Consider the following 18,887-nt stretch of genomic DNA (forward strand, 5'->3'; position numbering starts at 1 on the left):
AGTGAAATCACTACGTTTTGAGCTGATTAAATGAGCTGAGATTCCCAATCAGCTGTAGCGTCTCCAAACAACATTGATTTTAATTTGAGAAAAGTTTTATTTGTCAAATCAAAAGTCAAACAAACCTGCAGTGCCAGAAAGCGAGCTTTCAGCCAATACACCCGAGTGACAAACTCCATCCAGCCTTCCTCAAATAAATCTCGCTGTGAGGACGCAAACGACAGCTGCAACAGGTCTCCCAAGAAATGAGTTCCTGGGAAGTCAGGACCAAACCTTCCATTCACAGAGGCAGCAGGGCAATTTCGTGGAGAAACTGCAAATCAATTAATTACATTTTATCATAAAGTTGCTAGCACTCCATGAAAAGAGTCCCACATAGTAGTATTTCGAAAGTACTGATCTACTTTAAGGCAAACAATTGATAGACCCATAAAATACAGATCTGAAAGATATTAAGTAAAAATAGCTCCAAAATCCAATGAATTCCTGGAAACACTTCTTCATATACCTTGAGTGTTTCTAGAGTCTGAAGAAAGTAACATGCAGTTCTCACCTGTAGAGCTCTTCCCTTTCGTCAACAGCCACTGATCTAATTGCAGTTCCATGCAAGAAAGGCTCATCAACATCATATCCTTCAGAAAAAGTATGAAGATATAAAAAAGGGTATACAGGAACACATATTAAAAGAAGAATAAAAAAAACTAAACAAACACACCACTAAATTTGCAATTTACTTCAAAGAAAACCTTCAACCTGTCCTCTTGGGATTTCTATTCCCAAGCTATAACTACTTCTTCCTCCGTCTAAAGGTATATAATAGCATTTACAAATCAACAGGTACCAAACAACAATGAGGAGAAGCATTAAAAAAAATATTTAAAATCTCAGCTCATAAAAAGAGGTAGTCAGAACAGCATTGCCTGATGTTAGAAAAAAGTGACAACCTTATTTTTGTTGTATCTGGCTGGAATAAAACTATATTAAATTGCTAAATCATGCTAGAAGTATGTTTCCAGGATATAACAGAAGTACTGATATTTGAGAAATAAAAAGTCTATATTGTATAATTTTTTCAGTACTTATCTCCATGAGACTGAGTATGTACTCTAGTCTTATCAGCTTATTAATGCTTGCTGGACAAAGTTTAGGAGTATATTAAAAACCACACCATCATGGGTCTCTGCTAGGCAGTTTTGTGCAGTGAAGAATATACTATTTTCTGATTAAATTCATAGCAATAAGGGCTACAGGTCCAGCTGTAAAAAACACATACTTGTGAAAAGGTTCAAAAGTCCATACACGTTACCAGGATAGCCCTTTACAATCTTAAAAACACATATTTATTACACTCAGGATAGCTTGCAAATCAAGTTTAAAAAAATTCTAGCATGAAGACAGTGATTTTTAACAGTATAGCTACAAAATACTGACTTTTTAGATTTCACATACAAGCAAGCAGTTACGCAGTCATAATGAGAACCAAGGGAATACACTTACAAATATATTTACACTTATTTAAAAAAGAGTATATATGTACGAAAAACAGAGAAATACAAAAGCCAGAGGATTTATAAAAAATTTAACAGCTGCTACATAGCGATACTTTCGTTAGTTTGTTTTGTAAACTGAATCAATGAAACACAGCTTTCAGAATTCAATTTCCATTTCCAAAAAAGCAGAAACACTGTTGATCTGAAAAAAATTAATTTCAAACTACGGTCCTACGAAAGGCAAATAAATTTCCAAATGAATACACATTGCTAACAATGAAAAGACATTATAGGCAGGCTCAGTGGCCAAGGAGTATCAGCACTGGTTTTATAAATCAAGAAGTATCATCTTGCATCACTAAGCCAGTTTAACACTAATTTAATGAACTTGTCATTTTTATTATTTGCATTTGTGAAACGTACAGATTTACAAAGGTAACAAAATGGAGCTGCTGAGTGGGGTAGGGTTGGTTTTGGTTTGTTGTTCTGTTGTTGTTTTTTTTTTTTCCTGTAAATTACAGTTTCATTTTAAAATAACCTGCATTTACTCTATTTAGAGCAGAAATGCTGACCCTGAATCAGCCAGTGTGAACAGAGCAGCCTCTCTAGTCACCTGATGACAAAACAAAACTTTGTGTCATATCAGAAGAAAAAAGAAAGGGAAGAAAAATAAACAGCAACAACAGAGTAAAGGAGTTAAATATATTTATGTCTATGTGCATGTGTGTATATATACACACACACAGTACGTACAGGGTGTACTCATACCATACCCAGATACGTTCAGGAGCTCAGGAACAGTTCCGTGAGCTGGAGGCCACCACGGTTTATGAAGGATGGGACAGCTAGGACAAGCAGCTCCCCAGGCAGAGCTAAGCAAAATCTGCATCTAATTGCCAGATTTCAATTAGGTACTTCTGGTACACAGAGAGCAACACAGTGGCAAAGAAACAGAATTATAAGGAGAAATGTTTCATTACCTTGATATGCTGATTACTTGAGTCCCTCAGTAATGGATTAGGAAGACTACCACTATGCTTTCTCCAGCTATTATAGATACTAAGGACCACCTCACACAAGCCAGGAGGCCACTTCACTAGGAACTTTTGGCTGATGACTTTTAGATACCTCATCATCAGCTCCAAGATCCCACCATTGTTCAGGTTATCCAGCAAGAATTCATGAACATCCTGTTTTTCTAGAAAGCAGATAAACACAAAGTCATATGTGTTCAAGGTCAAGGCAGACCATAACTTGAAACAAGTAAGTTCCAGCAGTGTTTTATGCACTATATTGCAGCAGTTCTCCTGTGCTGCATGCAGGTAGAATTAAGTTCTTATATTCCAATCTGTTTAGATGTGAAACTCCACACAATAGAGCTCTTGACACAGTAATTGAGCAGTCCCCAAGACTTAAAAGAAAAAAAAAAAAAAAATCACAACTGTTACCAAATGAGGTGTTTCTATGCCATAAAAATAGAGTTTTAAAAACAATATATACTTTTGTATCCTCTATATATAACATAGGAAAGCACAGAAAATAAAGCATACAATATGGAAGAAACAACAGAGGAGGAGTGCGGGTTATAATGAAATCCTTACCAGATTCCATAAATGTTGTAGAATCAAAAGACATTCGATGTGGTCCAACATGCTGGAAATTCTCTTCTTTAATCTCTGATTGTACCTCATAGTTATTTAAAGGGTCCTCCTCCTCCTCTGGATCTAATTTCCTTAATCTGTGTGAAAGGAGGGCAAAAACCACAATATCAATAAAATCGTCACTAGTAAGTGAAACCTAAGCATGTTGTGCATATTTGAACAGTGCAAGGATATTAACTGAAGCACATTCGGAGATTTAGATCTAGTTTCCAAGTTTTGTAACCCAAATTTTCTCCAAACCTTGTTTGTTGATCTTATGCAATCTGACAACTGCATTGTCCTCTAATTCAGTTTCACATTAGTAAAAGCTTTCTTATTTTTCAATTAGTTTTTAGTAATTTTCACTAAAAACAGTTTTATTAAATTTACGAGAAGACAAAACATCACATTTGCTTCAAAAAATAACATGCTTTAGTGGTTTTAAGGTTGGAGCATATCAATCAAACAAAACCCCAAACAGCTTCCTCTACTCATCTCTTGATACTCTCATAATGAAAGTTGCCGCTGTACAGCACCTGGAAGGAAGGAATTTCACCAACAGCTCTTGAAAGTCAACCTTCTCCTCTTTTTTACACTTGGTGTTCCGGACTCTAGCAGATCTCCTTTTTGCTGTTTCACCACTATCTTCTGTAATTCTCCTTCGCTTCACCCCTTTCTTAGATTTATCACCTACAGATATGTCACCTAAAAATAGAATTAAACAAAAAAAAAAAGGAAGGAAAAAAAAATACTGGCAGTTAAAATTGCCAAACAAAAAATGGATAATAGGGTTTTTTTTAAAAAAAAGCTCTTTGTGGATGACACTTTATTTTATTCTATAGCAACACTCGAAATTCCTTCTTTTCTTTCTGAAGATAGTGCCAAAAAATTTCTTAAAAATCAGTTTACTATAAACTGGCTATGGCATTTTGCATTAAAATGCTGGTCTGAGGCAAGAAGTGGACTTTGTGAAAATTCTGCATTTCATTATTCATTATTTTAATCTTCAAGAAGTTTCTGAAATGGAAATCAGAGGAGTCTGCCTTTAACTCCATAGACACCTGTAAATTCCCATGAATATCAACAAAACATGGATAACTCCTTGATAGTTTTAGATATATAAATACATATACAACTACAATATAAAACACTCAAAACCTCTTGCTACAGACTTCAAATAAATATAGGCAACAGCTTGGCACTCTTAGATTCTTAAAGTTACATATGAGCAGAAGAATAACCCAATCATCTTTTTCTGTAACAGATCACTCATTTTAAGGAGCTCAAGACTCTTCACAACATAAAAAGCTTGATCTGCATCACTGCTGGAATGGAGTCATGATTCTTCTAATCTTAAAGACTGAAAAACTGAAGTATGAGTCAATAGCATAAAACCAGAAGGAGTTAGATACTCCTGCACTGGTGTAACAATTAACAACAAATCAACCTGACCCTCAATTCAGGAAACTGACAGGAAAGTAAGTCCACTGTCCTGAACACTGGTCTTAGTCAGGAATCAACGATTTTCAGGCAGTTTAAGCTGCCTTCCTTTTCTAATGTGAATGGTTAACAGAACTTAATTTTATGTAGCTCAACTTCACTTTTTCTACCGGATGTTATCCATAGGCTGAAAAGGTTCTGAATCCACCAACACGCAGTTTAAAGACAGCATTTCCCAATGAATTCTGTAGTGCTTTTAATATCCAGAGAAGCAGGAAAGATATCTTGAATCTTCGACTGGAGTACCTTGCTCACCTACAGCAGCTCCTGGCTCCAGTGAATTCTGACTGTGACTTGGAAAGTTGGGTGTCGTTGGAGTATAAGGTAATACAGGATCGGGTGTTGTCACCACCGGATTGGTGCTGACAGGAGTTGGCTGAATAACACTGACAGGAGTAGAGGTAGGGGAAAGAACCAAATGTTGAACTGGGTCTCGGTATTCCGAGAGATCAATTCTCTTTCCCAGACTGGGTCGAGGAGGATCACATGTCGTGAGGTGGTGATACATGGCAAGTAAAGCTTCTCCTAAACACTTCCACCTGCATGTGGAAACACAATGGCATCACAACTTCATTAATTCTTGTCCATTATCTTCTAAATTATATTTAAAAACCTAGCAGCATTCAACATTGTTTTTCTCCAATAGCTTAGAGGTAGCAAGAGCACCCTTCCAGTGGGAGAGGAATACACATCTGTCCCACGACTAGAAAAGCTGGAGAATATCTTTCCGTATTTCCTGTCATATGGACCATTGACAATTTCATGCCTGAAACAGAGCTTTCCTTCTAGAATACACCACTTAGAAAAACAAGAACAAAATGTGGCAGCACGCAAAGGTTTTCAGAGGAAACTGGTGACTTGGTCGCAGTAGGAAAGAAATGGAGTCAATAATGTGCTTGATCTCAAAAAATGTCTAACAAAGACAGATCTACGCAGCAGTTGCTGAGGAAACTGCTCTATTCTGAACCCTTAAAAAGTAGTGTCAAGGAACCATTTCCAGATTCTGCGTTCAATCAACAATAAAAAAAAGTCTCACCCTTATCCACAAGTAGAAGCAATTTCTCTGCAATAGGATCTGTGTGCAGAGTCCATTAATACTCCAGAAAAATATATGCAATAAAAAAAACCTAACTAAACACTAGTCCTTTATGCCTTAATAAAAACATATAAATAACTTGTTTGTATCTTTATATCTCACTGCAAATAAAGAACTGTAATTTGTTTTTGAGTTTCCATTATTGCAATAGTAAAAACATTTTTAAAAACCTAAACGTTTTGAATTTCATATACAAACTAGACAAAAATCCAATAATACAATTGGAATGGCTGCCAAATCGTTCTTAGTTTGTTTAGTTTTTTACATCACCGGCTTTAATTCGAAGGTTGAAAACTGACAGATACAGGGTTTATGCTAAAATTGTAAGCAGATCAAAACAACCTATGGACTCATAAAACGTGAAAACACCGGGGGTCTTGTTTGTTTGTTTTCACAAGAAAAAGCGTTCAGAAGAACTCTGAAGTGTAACACGGTTGTCAGGATAAGTGGTTTCAGAGAAACCTTTGAAAAACAGAAAACAGACGTACGTGAAAAAGGGAATTGGCTGGACCAGTCTGAGGTCGGGTTCTCGGTCGCGCACTAGCAAAGCTTGTCTTTTCTTGCGGAGCTCCAGTGCTTCATCTACGATTCTTCCTGTTTCAGCTGCACCCACATTTACGTTATGGATAGACATGTCACTAGGAAATAATAAGAAATGAAAACAAGTTAAAGTTTTTGGGTTTCGGTTGGTTTTTTGGTTGGTTGCTTGGCTTTTTTAAAGCCTGAGAAGATTAACTTTGTATTTTCCTCTAATGTAACATAAAAATCAACAGTGTTAAAACAAGCATTCCAATAATGTTATTTGACAAACTCTACAGCATGCAGAGAGAAGTGTTCACCATTTGAAATATTTGCTCTACCTTAAAAATTGAAAGATAAAGGGCGATTGTCCTATTCTGTTTTCCAAACACTGAGAAATGAAAGGAAAGCAAGAAGTTTCGTTTTCTTTCTTGGACAGAAGAAAAAAATTTTTGATTCAGAAAAAAATTGTACAGCTGAAAAATTCCTTTCATTCCAAAATGCTATTTTGAGGAATTCATGTCATCACAAATAAAATCTGCAGCTGAAAATTGTCTTGTGTAGTCTGAGTCTAGGAATGAATTTTTGAAAGTGAAAAATCATCCACTTTTTCAGAGATATCACAAACCAGAAACAAAAACCAACTGGCTAAAAGCCCTGGCTTAATTCAGCATATGATTCATTTTAAGAGCCAGACTAAGGCAGCTTAATAAATCAGCGTCTCTATAACTAAACAGAACTTTCTGTTAAAGGTCTGCTACTACACATAGAATCCAAGAGCCTTAAAAATTAAGTTATCCTTTCTCTTCTATATCTTCTAAATACTTTGTATTTTCATATTTTAAATGTTCGAATATAGTAGTCTAAAATGTTAAACGTGTTTTTGACTGATTTATTGTGCAACTTAAGGACACCTGCTAGGATGCATGTTCCACTTCCATTTACCACACACAACTTATACAGGGCACTGATGTTACCTGCATATGCAGCAATTAGTTTATTCAGTGAGACCAAACTAAAATTAAACTAAAAACTTAATTTCTTTCTTGACTTCTGCTGACCATCACAGCAACACAGAATCATAGAATCGTAGCATGGTTTGGGTTGGAAGGGACCTCAAAGATCATCCAGTTCCAACCCCCCTGCCATAGGCAGGGAAACCCTCCACTACACCAGACTGCAGTAGCAGAAGCAGCTCTGATGTTGAACAGTCAGTTAACTTGAACAAATCCTGTAAATTTTATGGGCCTACGCTTTCTTTTCCCAATTTCCTCCTACCCACTCATACTATAAAACGCACACAGAAAGAGACAGTCTACTTCGCAAACCTACAGGACACCAAACTTTTATTAAAAAGTTTTACATACTGTAATTAAAAAAAAAAATAATAAAGGAATAAAATCTCAAATGTAACACTGCAAAATATTCCCAGTGTGCAGTGGTCTGAGCTTAATAAACTAAGACTTTCTGCATCTCTGGAATTAATGAAATGTACAAAGCCTTCTGACTGTACTCACTTGTCAATAAAATCAGTATGACTCCCTGAAACCTACTGGTATGAGAATATTGCACCAAGTCTCAAATTTGTAACTTCTTGGTAAACCAGTAAAGTGTGTGGTAGGGTTGGGGTTTTTTTTCATTAAGGAAAAGAAAACCCCTAAAATGAATGCTGCAGTTATTGGCTGGAAATAAATAAATAAAATAAATAAATAAATAAATAAATAAATAAATAAGCAAATAAATAGACAGATAAATAAACAAATAGATGGAACATAGATTACAAGAGATTGAGGTATGAAAATAAGTGAGCAGCAGCAAATGGATTTTTTGCCTCTTTCCATCTCCCTCCAAAAGTAATTACTGGAGGACATTCTGTCAGCAGCACCAACACTTAACATTGATTTATTATTCAGCAGACAGCTCAGCAAGATACAGCTAAAACTTAAAGCATTACATCTCGATAGCTCTTCTGAACTACCTCAAACCCCAAATTTACACCCCAAATGCAGTCTATACTATAAGATGACAGTCACCATTTGAGGAACATCCTTAAGGAATCTTTCCGGAGGCAAGGCTGCTCCTCAAAGATCTTCTCCTTCAGAACTAATCCTTTGCTATATAGACAGTCTTTTTCCAGAGCTTTGCAGATAAAGTACAAACACGCTGACAGAGAAACAGAAATCGAACAGTCAGTTGCCATTTTGGCTAATTCAAAAGCTCCCATTTCTGGGCTTCATATACACCACTGAATTCCAACTAAACATGACATTTACATAGACTAATAGCTTTGTAACGTGTCAAATAATTACATGCATACAGTTAAAATAATCTGCCTTGCCAAGTATTACATCCAGAAAAATAATATCATTAATTTTGTTTAAACAATGTTTGCAGTACATCTTTTATTTACTTTCAAGACTCCATTCCTGCACAAAATAAATTAGAATTATAAAGCAGAATCACAATAATTTGCCATTTTTATGTTATCAAATGTCTTCACTGCAGATTCCATTAGCTTAACAAGCTATGAATCACACCAGGTTTTTGCTCACGTGGACAATTACATAAACATAATAAGGACCATTCCAGTAGGAAAAACCTAAGGGATCAGATTCAACAGTTCTGCCATCTTGCAACTTCTCTCTTAAACTTCATTTGAACCAGTTCATCCACTGGATATTACTCAAATGTAAAATCTCAGTGTCAGTCGTATCAACTGCTGTAAATACAATTAATCATGCTAGGCTATGAACTAGACTGTAGTTTTATACGCAAATCCTGGAACTACATAGCTGGAAATAACTAGAAAGACAAAATCAACATGCACTGAAAGGCAAGAGAACAGTCTACAGGGAACCTTCTTGCAGAGGCTCTGATCTAAGAGACCACAGGCATTTATCTTTAGGGTAACCAGAACTGATACAAACCATCATACTTTACCACAAAATTAAAAAAAATCTCTATTGTGAAGTAAAAATCTCCATCATACCCTAATATTCTGCTTACACAAGGTACACCTCTTACACAATTGCACTGTTACACTTTTTATTTATACATGAACTTACATATTTCTTGAGATTTTTTTTTTGTTGTACTGTACTTACTTGTGTAGTCACTGAGTGTGTACAAGATTGTGATAAGATTGTCTAAACAAGGCCAGTGATCAGGATTACACCTGAGACCTTCTTCAAAAGCATGACGAGCCAAAGGCAGGCGGATTAGCTTTATTGCCACACGACCAATTTTATACCACAGGTTGACATCAGTGGAATCCAACATTACAGCCTAGAAAGCACAACAAATAACATTATTCACATTTCAGACATGCATACCCACTTATCTGGCCCTGCTTTAGTTTTCAACAGGGACACTACTGGTTTGGGGACTGAAGAGTAGACTGCTTGTATGACACATAACATCAGAAAGTACGCAGAATTCAGACATGTACACAAATGATGCATGCTGAAAGGTGCATGTCTGTATTTTAGCAAGCTTTTGCAAACACTGAGGCTCCTGTGTTTTACTTCAGGTGTATGTACTGTACCTCCAAATAAAACTCCATGGCTGTCTCTAAGTCATCCCGTTGTGCTGCTAGTTGTGCTAGGTTTTTATAGGTGGAATATTTTAACATCAAGCCTGGATGTTTCAGCCCTTCTTTCTCATCACCAGAAAGAACTGCCTAGATATGATAAAATAAATGCAACATGGGCATTAGGACTTAGAAAAGTAAAAAGAGCAGCAAACAGCTTGCCAATTGATAACGCTGACTGACACTTCTAATTAGTCAAAAAGAAACAAAGTAATACAAAATATAATAAAAATAGTTTGCAGAGTTTTGTTCTCTAAAGATCACTGACCTCTCGCAGAAGACGAATCTCAAGCAGCTCATGATAAGCTTTAGCAGACTCTTCAAATCGGTCATGTTTCTGAAGGTCCAAAGCTTTGTGGTACAAAGCAAAAGCTTCTGCTTCCTGTGGTTTAAAAAATTAGAACATCTTTGGCAGGGCAACTTTATTAAATATACTTATTACAACATACCTATATTTCTTACGAATATCAGTGGTTTCACACTCAATACTTTCTGCTGTACAGAATCTACACCCAGAATGTATAGCAGAACATTAGCCTTACTGACCTAATATAACTCATTTGAGTGAATTTTTAGCTTGCTAAAGGAAGACTCAAGAAATAACACAGTAATATAACTTTCTCAGAGACAAAAAATTATGGTTAAACAATCCCTGCAATGAGAAGGGACAAAACTCTCATCCAGACGAAACTCCATCAAGGAAATTGTGGGTTTACTTACTTGAGCTTCCTTTGTCTGTGTCTTATGACTTTTGAAAGTACCTTCGTAGTCATCCTCAATCGTGGAGCTCGCATTGAGTGCCGCAATTCGAATCTAGAACGACAGTTGAGATGCCATAAGAAATGTTACAACTACGTGTGCCCCAGTTTCCCTTGCAAACTGGATCGTTCTCATTTTTTCACTTTACTTGGTACATTGACTATATTGAGAGACCTCTCTCTACATGAAATTAAAAGAACTCTTTAACGAATTTAGTCATGACTAATTGCAAATGGTAAGTCAACACACTTTCCCCCCAAAATCAGCTGATAAAACAAGATTTCAAGTGTCTTGCAAGCAATAGCTTCCCTAGAACAGACATGTGTCTTACAGCAAATTTTTTCAACTTACTAAATTTACCAATAACATTTTTAATTTTATTTCTGCCAAAACATCTCAAAAACCATCTCAATAAGCCCTTACCATGTTCACAGCTCTTCACGCTGTCTTTCTCCAGGATTAGGAGGAACGGCCTAACACAAACAGGTCTGGAAAGCAAACAGGATTAGAATATTTATTCTGTCCATAAAGAAAGTATTCAGAAGTAAAGGACAGGCTGGGAATACTTTAATCAATAACCAATTAATTGTCCTATGTCACACACCCACACCCCCCAAGCCAAGAGACAAACTGCCCCACCACATAGGAACCATAACAGAGTGAATTTTAACTAGAGACAGAGGATAAAATACAAAGTTAATCGCACTCATTACTTCAGGATTGCTTTCAAGACTCTAGTCCTGGCAGTGAGGAGGGAGTAGAAGTATTTGCCATGTAATTACAGCTATGAGGTTATTCAGTTACTGTATAATATTGAATAAACACACATTATATTAACAACATTACAACATGAATCCCTTTAACGACTTGAACACCGGCATTTTACGGGCATGAATCATTATGCTTATGAGTTTAACTTCTGTTACTTTAAAAAAAGCTATGGAACTTTCCCTGCACCTTTTATCTATAAAACAAGCTGTTCTCTCAGGTCTAGAAATCTCAACCCTTGGAGATATTTACAGAACAGGAAAGGCAAAACCAGAAAGTTATCCGTGTCAGATTGACTTTGCAGTAAGTCACAGTGGCTTGTCAACCCATTGCTCAAAACACTGACCGCACCTGGAAATTCTTCTGATTAAAAATGTTTTCATTACTGCTATCCCTGCTAGAACAGAACTAGGGTTTATAAGACAATCGTCTTTTCTGAGTACGTTGACCAACTTCTACAGGCCATCTGTAACGCAAAAGCAAGTTATAGCTACTCCATATACACTTGGATCTATTAGATTCATGCAAACAAAAGAAATTCAACTTTTACAAGCTAGTATTTCTTCATTCTGAAGGAATGATGCTAACATTTCTAGTCTTTTTACCACTGACAAAAAGTTTAAAGGGGAAAATCCACATTTATAATCTGTAAGTTATTTTTTCTCATAATTAAACCCACAATTTATATTCTATTAGCTGCCTGAGACAGTGTTAGTAAAGGCAAAAAACATGAGAGAGTTCTGTGCTGCTTTTTTAGAAAAGCTTCACTGCTACGTGATAAAACCTTCCCATCAACTCAAACAAAAAGATGACACATGCCAGACAGGCTAAAACCAGTCTTTAACATCGGAGAACACATTAATAGAAGAATAATTCCAGAATTAACCACAGCAGGAAGCAGTGGGAGTTTTGAACTATAAGCTGAATTAACTCGCACATCATCATTAGTTCTGCACGTAGAGAAAATAATGCTTCGACATGAATTTCATTCACCCAGCAATGACATTTTTTGCTTACCCGTGCACCATCTGCTTTCCTCGCTTGCAGCTAAATCAGACTGACAACTGCACAGCAATAAAGCATTCTTCTCTTTAAGTCACTAAATAAACATTAATAAAACCTCAAATCTCTGTCAAGACAAGGTGTCCTTGTCTGCTTTGCACACGGATAAAACACACGCACAGCGATCAATGGTTAGCTCTCTCAGAAATACTCAGGTATTGACAGACAGTGCAGACGCTTATGACATTTCGATAAATAAGGCCGTATGATCCCAAATCAATTACTTATTTAAATTGAGTGGTTTTAAGTTCACTTACAAACATGCCTAAATTCAGAAACATGCTCGAGTCTTGCTGAATCCACACAACCTTGCTCAAGGCAGCAGAGGAAGTTGACAGGAGAGAGACTACAGCCAAGAGTTTACTTCTGTGCTGGGACTGCCCATGAAACTGCCACTACAGAGAAGGTGGCAAAACCATTTTAATTCTACTTTTTATTTATACAGAATGCTTGTAACAAATATGTAGCACCTCTGCTCTTGGGTGATCAGAAGTTGAGAGAGCATAACTGAACAGAACAGTGTAATGCTTTTGAAAAACAGGACAAGGATATTGCCTCCGCAGAGCTTTTATGCCAGTGTGCCAGGCAGGTGGGGGTTTGTTCCGTTTTTCCAAGCCAGGCACTGTACACGGTTGCAAACCTAACTGTGGACCGAGTTACAACAGTGTCATAACATCGAAGAATTATGTCACTACCAGCACTTTCAGACGAACATTGCTACATCAATAAGGTGGAGAAAAAGAAGAATCTGTCTCTAATATAAACTATTACAAACTGGCTTGAAATCTTTCAGTTATGAGAGTGTCTCAGCTGTAAACCTGGGGCTACCACAGGTGAGCACATCCTCCAAAGGCAACAACACCTCTCTGAAGCCTTTTGCCTTCAAAACCTTACCTCCTTTTTCCTTAGTAGTTTGAAACTGAAATAAAAATTCCAAATGTCAGCTCTTGCTCCCAGAGCTTGTGTGATTCTCAACTTCGAAATAAGAAACAAAGGGAGTGACTTGGGCTTTCCTGGCTTTTGTTGTTGCTGCTGCACTTGGAATCCATACGCTACAAGCACACGTCTGTTTAAAAAACCACTTTTGTTTGGGATTTTGTTCTTAACGTTGCCAAGCGCACCTCCGCCGCATTCTCGCAAAAGCCGTTTCTACCGAAATGGGGTAACTCTGCGGACGAGGCGCGGGGACACCCCTCACGCCGCCTGCCAGGCTCCGCCGCCCCGAGGGCGGCACACAGGGCCGGGAGGAGGCGCAGGAGGGACGGAGCCCACGCCCGCCTCCGGCCGTGGCTCGGCAGAGGGGAGCGGGCGAGGCCCCGCCGCGCCGGGCCGGGCCGGGCCGGGCGGCGCAGGGCACCGGCAGCGCCACAGCCCGCAGCCCCTCGGGCCGCCCCGCGCGGCGGGCGCGGACGGGACACTCACCTCGCAGGGCCGCCCCGGGGCGCCGGCGCTGCTCCCGGCCGGCGGGGCGCGGCCGCCGCGGGGCCTCCCGGAGCGGCTCCCCCCGGCGAGCGGCGACTCCCCAGAGACGCGACGCGACCCCACCGGCGGTCTCCACGGCAACCTCCTCCGACCCCCGGAGCCTCCGGCGCCAACAAAGGGGCTGCTCATTGGCCGAGCCGCCGCTCCTGAAACTGCCAATGGGAGCGCCGGGGACTGGGAGGCGGGGAGGGGCGGGCGCGGCGCAGGCGGCGCTGGCGCGGCGGGGAGCGGCGGGCAGGGTTCGCGCGGGCCGGGCGCGCACGGGTTAAATAAACCCGGTCCGTTATCGTCCCGGGGTCGCTGGTCGTGCGTCGAGCCCTTGTAGGGCTCGCTGCTGGCGGGAACGGGCGCTTGTGCCCCGGGAGGTGGAGCACGATGCGAGGCAGTGCAGCCGGGCGGTAACGGCGGCCGCTGCTCGTGGCAATTAGTGGGTCTGAAGGAAGCGCGGCCGTGTGGCAGCGCGTCTCGAAGGGAGCGAGTGCCGCGCGCAGCCCCGCGCGCAGCCCCGCGCCAGCCCTGCTCGCGCGCGCGCCGTGGCGGGACAGGCTCGGGCCTCGCGCGTCCGCGGGGTGTAACCGCCGGGCTGAGGCCGCCGGTCGCCACAGCCCGTCACCTCGCAGCCGTGAAGTTGAGCTTTGCTCAAGCGTTTCACTGAATCGGTGTTCAGCAGTACGAGGAAGAGTCCTCTTGGTCCCAAAAGGTCACCCCTCCGCGGTGATCTTACCGCAGCCTCCCAGTACCCAAAGGGGTCCGACAGGAAAGCTGGAGAGGGACTTTTTACAAGGGTGTGTAGTGACAGGACAAGGGGCAACGGATTTAAACTGAAAGAGGGCAGATTTAGATTACATTTAAGGAAGAAATTTTTGACTCAGAGGGTGGTGAGGCACTGGCACAGGTTGCCCAGAGAAGCTGTGGCTGCCCCATCCCTGGCAGTGTTCAAGGTCAGGTTGGATGAGGCTTTGGGCAACCTGGTGTAGTGGAGGGTTTCCCTGCCCATGGCAGGGGGGTTGGAACTGGATGATCTTTGAGGTCCCTTCCAACCCAAACCGTTCTATGATTCAAGGTGTGAACTCCGGGGTCCTGTTTGAGAGAGACACCTGTCTTTTCCATCACAACAAACTAAGAACAGGAGTGCTGTGAACAGCAGCGTCACACTGTTGTGCTTGGAGAATAACTCCCAATGCCATCACAATTCTGTAGTTCTGTCAGTAGTGCCCTTCAGAGTGCTCAGGGCCCCAATGGTTCTCTCCTGCAAATCCACAGGAAGACTGTCCTTGCTTCAAAGGTTTGAAGCTAGGAAATGGTTACGTTGTGTTCAAAATCAGGTCCTTACCTTTGAATTTGCAAACCTGCCCAGGCAGAGTGCTGGAGCAAACCAACAGAGGCCATGTCTGGGAGCAGAAATGTTAGTCAACTGTAGGAGGTTAAGCCTGCGAAGTTACAGAGTTAGTACAACGGTAGAAAGATCTACCGTAGCTGGGAGACACTAAAACCAGATGTCAGGCAGGCTCCATCGCATGGAAGGGGGACAATCTGCACATAGCATTCAAGGGAAAGGGATTTTATAACATTATTGCTGAGTCCTAGATGAGGCTGGTGCATCTGATTTTCTCCAACTAGGAAACATAAGCCACAGAGATGTGAGGAAATCTTTCCTGCTTCTGTTGATTTCTCTCTGTGTGTTCTAGGGTGGGTTTCAGGACGCTGCGTAGCCCTTTGGCAGGGTATCCATTTTGAGCCCTAAAATATTGTACGAACCTACTCTAACATTAGCTCAGTGGAGGAAAAATAGGCCATCTGTTCACATCAACATGAATATAAAAAGCATATCCAGCACCAGCAGTTTGTTAAGGAAAACAGCCAGCCGCAAGCTCATAGGACTCCCAGAATCTCATTGTGTGCTGACAGATCCCAGCACCAAAAAAAGTACAACCAAATGATCCTTTGATTAATATTTCAACTGCTCTTATAAAAAAAGCTCAAAGTCCATGAACTGTAAAATTCTCCAGATGGTCCGTGACTCAGCGATTTCGCTGTGATTTCGCATTATTCTAGGACGCCTTGTCAGATAACGGCAGAAGGCAGAGTCAACATGGAAGTGAGTGGGAAAGTCACACTGATGACCGATTTTATTCGGACATCTTCGCATGGCACACTCTTTTCCAAGACTTCTCTCTCCTTTCTTATCTCTTCCTGCTCAGCCCTGCAATGCTGGGAAAGTCACTCTCAGGCAAGAGCCCACACAGGGAGCAGCTGAGGGTGAGGGGAAGGTCCTGTGCAACTCCTGCAGCAGTACCTAACAGTGGCCAACACGGCCTGAAAAAGGAGGGCTGGGGCACAGGGTGGAGCAGGGTTCCTCTAAAGCAAACAAAGGCTTTGGCAAGACTCTGTGCTTGGTCCTTCACGGGTAGGAGGACCTCCAGGAAATAAGCTGTCTGCAGATTAGAATTAAAGCAATATTACTTTCCGCATTTCGGAATATTCACCTCAAGTTGGTCAAGGCCTTTGCAAAGCCAGGGCTGTCCACCCTCTTCTCTGCAACAGTTCTCCCGAGTTACACCGGTGTCTCATACTCAGTTCGTCTACCTGTTCCTTACCTGAGCTTCAAAAACTTCTAGTTGAAGAGACCTCCTGAGAAAGTGCAGAGACCTGGGCAGCCATGATACCTGTCTCTGAGCCCCAAGACCTACAAAACCCCAATGCTGTACACCAGTAAAATGACACTTACCAAAAGAGGCTTTGATACATTTTATTAATCAGATAAGGTGTAGCACCCCTAGCCTGGTACATGCATTTGTGTTTGGTATTATATTCCCGACAGATTTTGCAAACTTAGAAGATGTTTATGCTGCACAGAGAACAACCAACTTCAAACGGCAATTTTCAACTATCTTGAGACCTCAAGTCATAAACTAATAAAACTCCAATCAGAATTACGAAAGAACCCAGAAGCACCCTTCAGCCTTGTGCTCCCATGGATCTGTGTCCCAAGGACACGCTCTCAGCTCCTCTAAGCTCCCTGTCTGCAACCTGAGCAAGCCACAAAGTGCAAAGGAAACTGATGTATGTTTTCATCATCAATGGAAGGCAGAGATAACATTATACGTAAAAAGTACGTGCTTTTGTTTTAGTAAAATGCCATGTGTATTCCAGTTATAAAGTGAGGGAGCATACAAGTCCTGAAAAGAGAAGAACTTGGCTCCCTGGTCTTAGCCAACCTGGGACCCTCCTGTTGCCACAGAGAAAAAGAAAGAAGGATCCTTCTGCCTTGCAAAGTGTAAAGAAATCTGCGTGAACCCCAGAACCCCTCTGCTCCTCAATAAAGACAAATGCGTTCTGGAATTAAACTTTTTGCTGCTACCAGAGAGCTTTTTCTAGGTGCACATATGGCCATCACCAGACTGCAAGGGCTTAGGCACAGGCACCAGGAGAGCCCTTAGGCTACGAGACAGGCTTGTGACAAAGACCTTGAACTATTGTAGTAAAATCAGTACAGCTGATTGCCCCACTCTGGAATTTTCTGTGCGCACGATTAAAACACAAAAGTGAATCATACAGGTGAAGGTGTAGAGCTACACAGGTTTGATCAGAAGAGGAAACAAGTAGACGGTGCTGGTCATCTCTGGGTTGTCTTCATCATTGCTGTTCCAACCCACCACTGAAGGGATCAGAGAAATGTCACAACTGTTCTGTCCTTGCCGATCTGCCAGGTTTCCATTGGGTAAAAGCGGATGAGAATCCTTTTTGGGTATAAGAGCAAAAATGCAGTGGACAGGAAACATTATTATTTTACGATTACATACTATCCCTGCCCAGTTTGCAACAAGGTAAAAAATCGTCACTAAGCTCTCGCTGGCTCACACTTCACAGCGTTAATTTAACAGAAGCAAAATAAGCTGTGTACGGGCAGGGGACAAACAAGTGCCAGACTCCATCCACACAAACCCAAAAGCAGACTCAATTTCAACGCTGTTTCTATGAGATACTTGTCCATTTCAGAAGGACACAAGCAGCCCATCGTCTTGTCAGGTGTTTACCCGACAGCACCCAAGAGGCAGGGAAATGCTACTGCTCTCCTTGTGCAGCCGAGAAGGAGGTGCAGAGAGGGACATGGCTTACCTTCAGGAACGGCCTTTTTCCAGCATTTACCATGGTGACTCCACTGCAAAGCTCTACCAGTGCACACTGGGGTTTGCACCAGTTACACTGACTGGAACTACTCATCTTCAAGAACAATCGTTCCCAGATGGTTCGATGAGTGTGGTTTTATCTGGACCTAAACCACATGTCTGGGATTCAGCATCCAAGTGCAGTTAATGTTTGTGATGTGGTCTCAGACTTTTATGAGACCTTAATCTCCTGGAGGACATGGGAACCTACATCATCATCATCATCATCATCATCATCATCATCATCATCATCATCATCATCATCATCCCTTTGAACACCTTCCTGTACTTTTGCTTGCTGTGTTTCACACACCACATGAGCCCAACAGAAGAGGTGCCCCCGCTCTCCCTGCCCCAGGGGTCAGCCTGTTGTCCTCGCCCGCTCAGGGCGAAGGAGGTGCCGAGGCAGAGCCCCCCCAGCCGGGCCGGCACTCACCGCTCGGGGCCGAGGCCCAGCTGCGCCGTCAGGAAGTCAAAGAAGCGGGCGCTGTGCCCCCGGTTCTGCTCCGCCGAGTCCACCATGCTGACAGAGGAGACATGCAGCTGGGCACAGGGCTCGGCCGAGCCCAACAGCACCATAGGCAGCCCGCTCCGCACCGTCACGTTCATGAACTACCGGCACAGGCACCATCAGTTACCGCTGCCCTGCTCCCACCGCCCCTGACTCTGCCACCCCAGCCCCACTGCCCTCAGCCCCGCTCTCACCTCCACCGGTTTGCTGAAGATGGCAGCGGCGGTGGAGCACAGCTCCTGGGCCAGTCGTGGTGGCAGCCGCTCAGCCGGCAGGCTGGTCTCCAGCTCGAGGAACGGCAT

The 18,887-nt window shown here is 41.7% G+C and overlaps 2 protein-coding genes across 2 annotated transcripts in view; both read right to left on the reverse strand.

The window, feature by feature from the left end:
* The window catches only part of CABIN1 (calcineurin binding protein 1), a 113,272-nt gene extending 102,215 nt beyond the window's left edge, over positions 1-11,057 (reverse strand). Inside the window, 13 exon segments of the mRNA XM_086623810.1 lie at positions 126-313; positions 554-632; positions 2,471-2,688; positions 3,092-3,228; positions 3,667-3,835; positions 4,877-5,169; positions 6,215-6,364; positions 8,279-8,408; positions 9,350-9,530; positions 9,790-9,924; positions 10,103-10,216; positions 10,555-10,647; positions 11,017-11,057. Coding sequence (XP_086479936.1) covers positions 126-313; positions 554-632; positions 2,471-2,688; positions 3,092-3,228; positions 3,667-3,835; positions 4,877-5,169; positions 6,215-6,364; positions 8,279-8,408; positions 9,350-9,530; positions 9,790-9,924; positions 10,103-10,216; positions 10,555-10,647; positions 11,017-11,019 — 1,890 coding nt within the window. The 5' untranslated portion in view covers positions 11,020-11,057.
* Positions 11,058-17,572: 6,515 nt separating this feature from the next.
* On the reverse strand, positions 17,573-18,887 carry LOC104376897 (D-dopachrome decarboxylase). Its single transcript, XM_086623632.1, has 3 exons — positions 18,780-18,887; positions 18,511-18,686; positions 17,573-17,645 (listed from the first exon to the last, which is right to left on the reverse strand). Exons 1-3 carry the CDS (start codon positions 18,885-18,887, stop codon positions 17,573-17,575), a joined length of 357 nt encoding a protein of 118 aa, XP_086479758.1.

Source organism: Tauraco erythrolophus, chromosome 19, assembly GCF_009769465.1.
Source record: "Tauraco erythrolophus isolate bTauEry1 chromosome 19, bTauEry1.pri, whole genome shotgun sequence".
NCBI classification, from domain to species: domain Eukaryota; kingdom Metazoa; phylum Chordata; class Aves; order Musophagiformes; family Musophagidae; genus Tauraco; species Tauraco erythrolophus.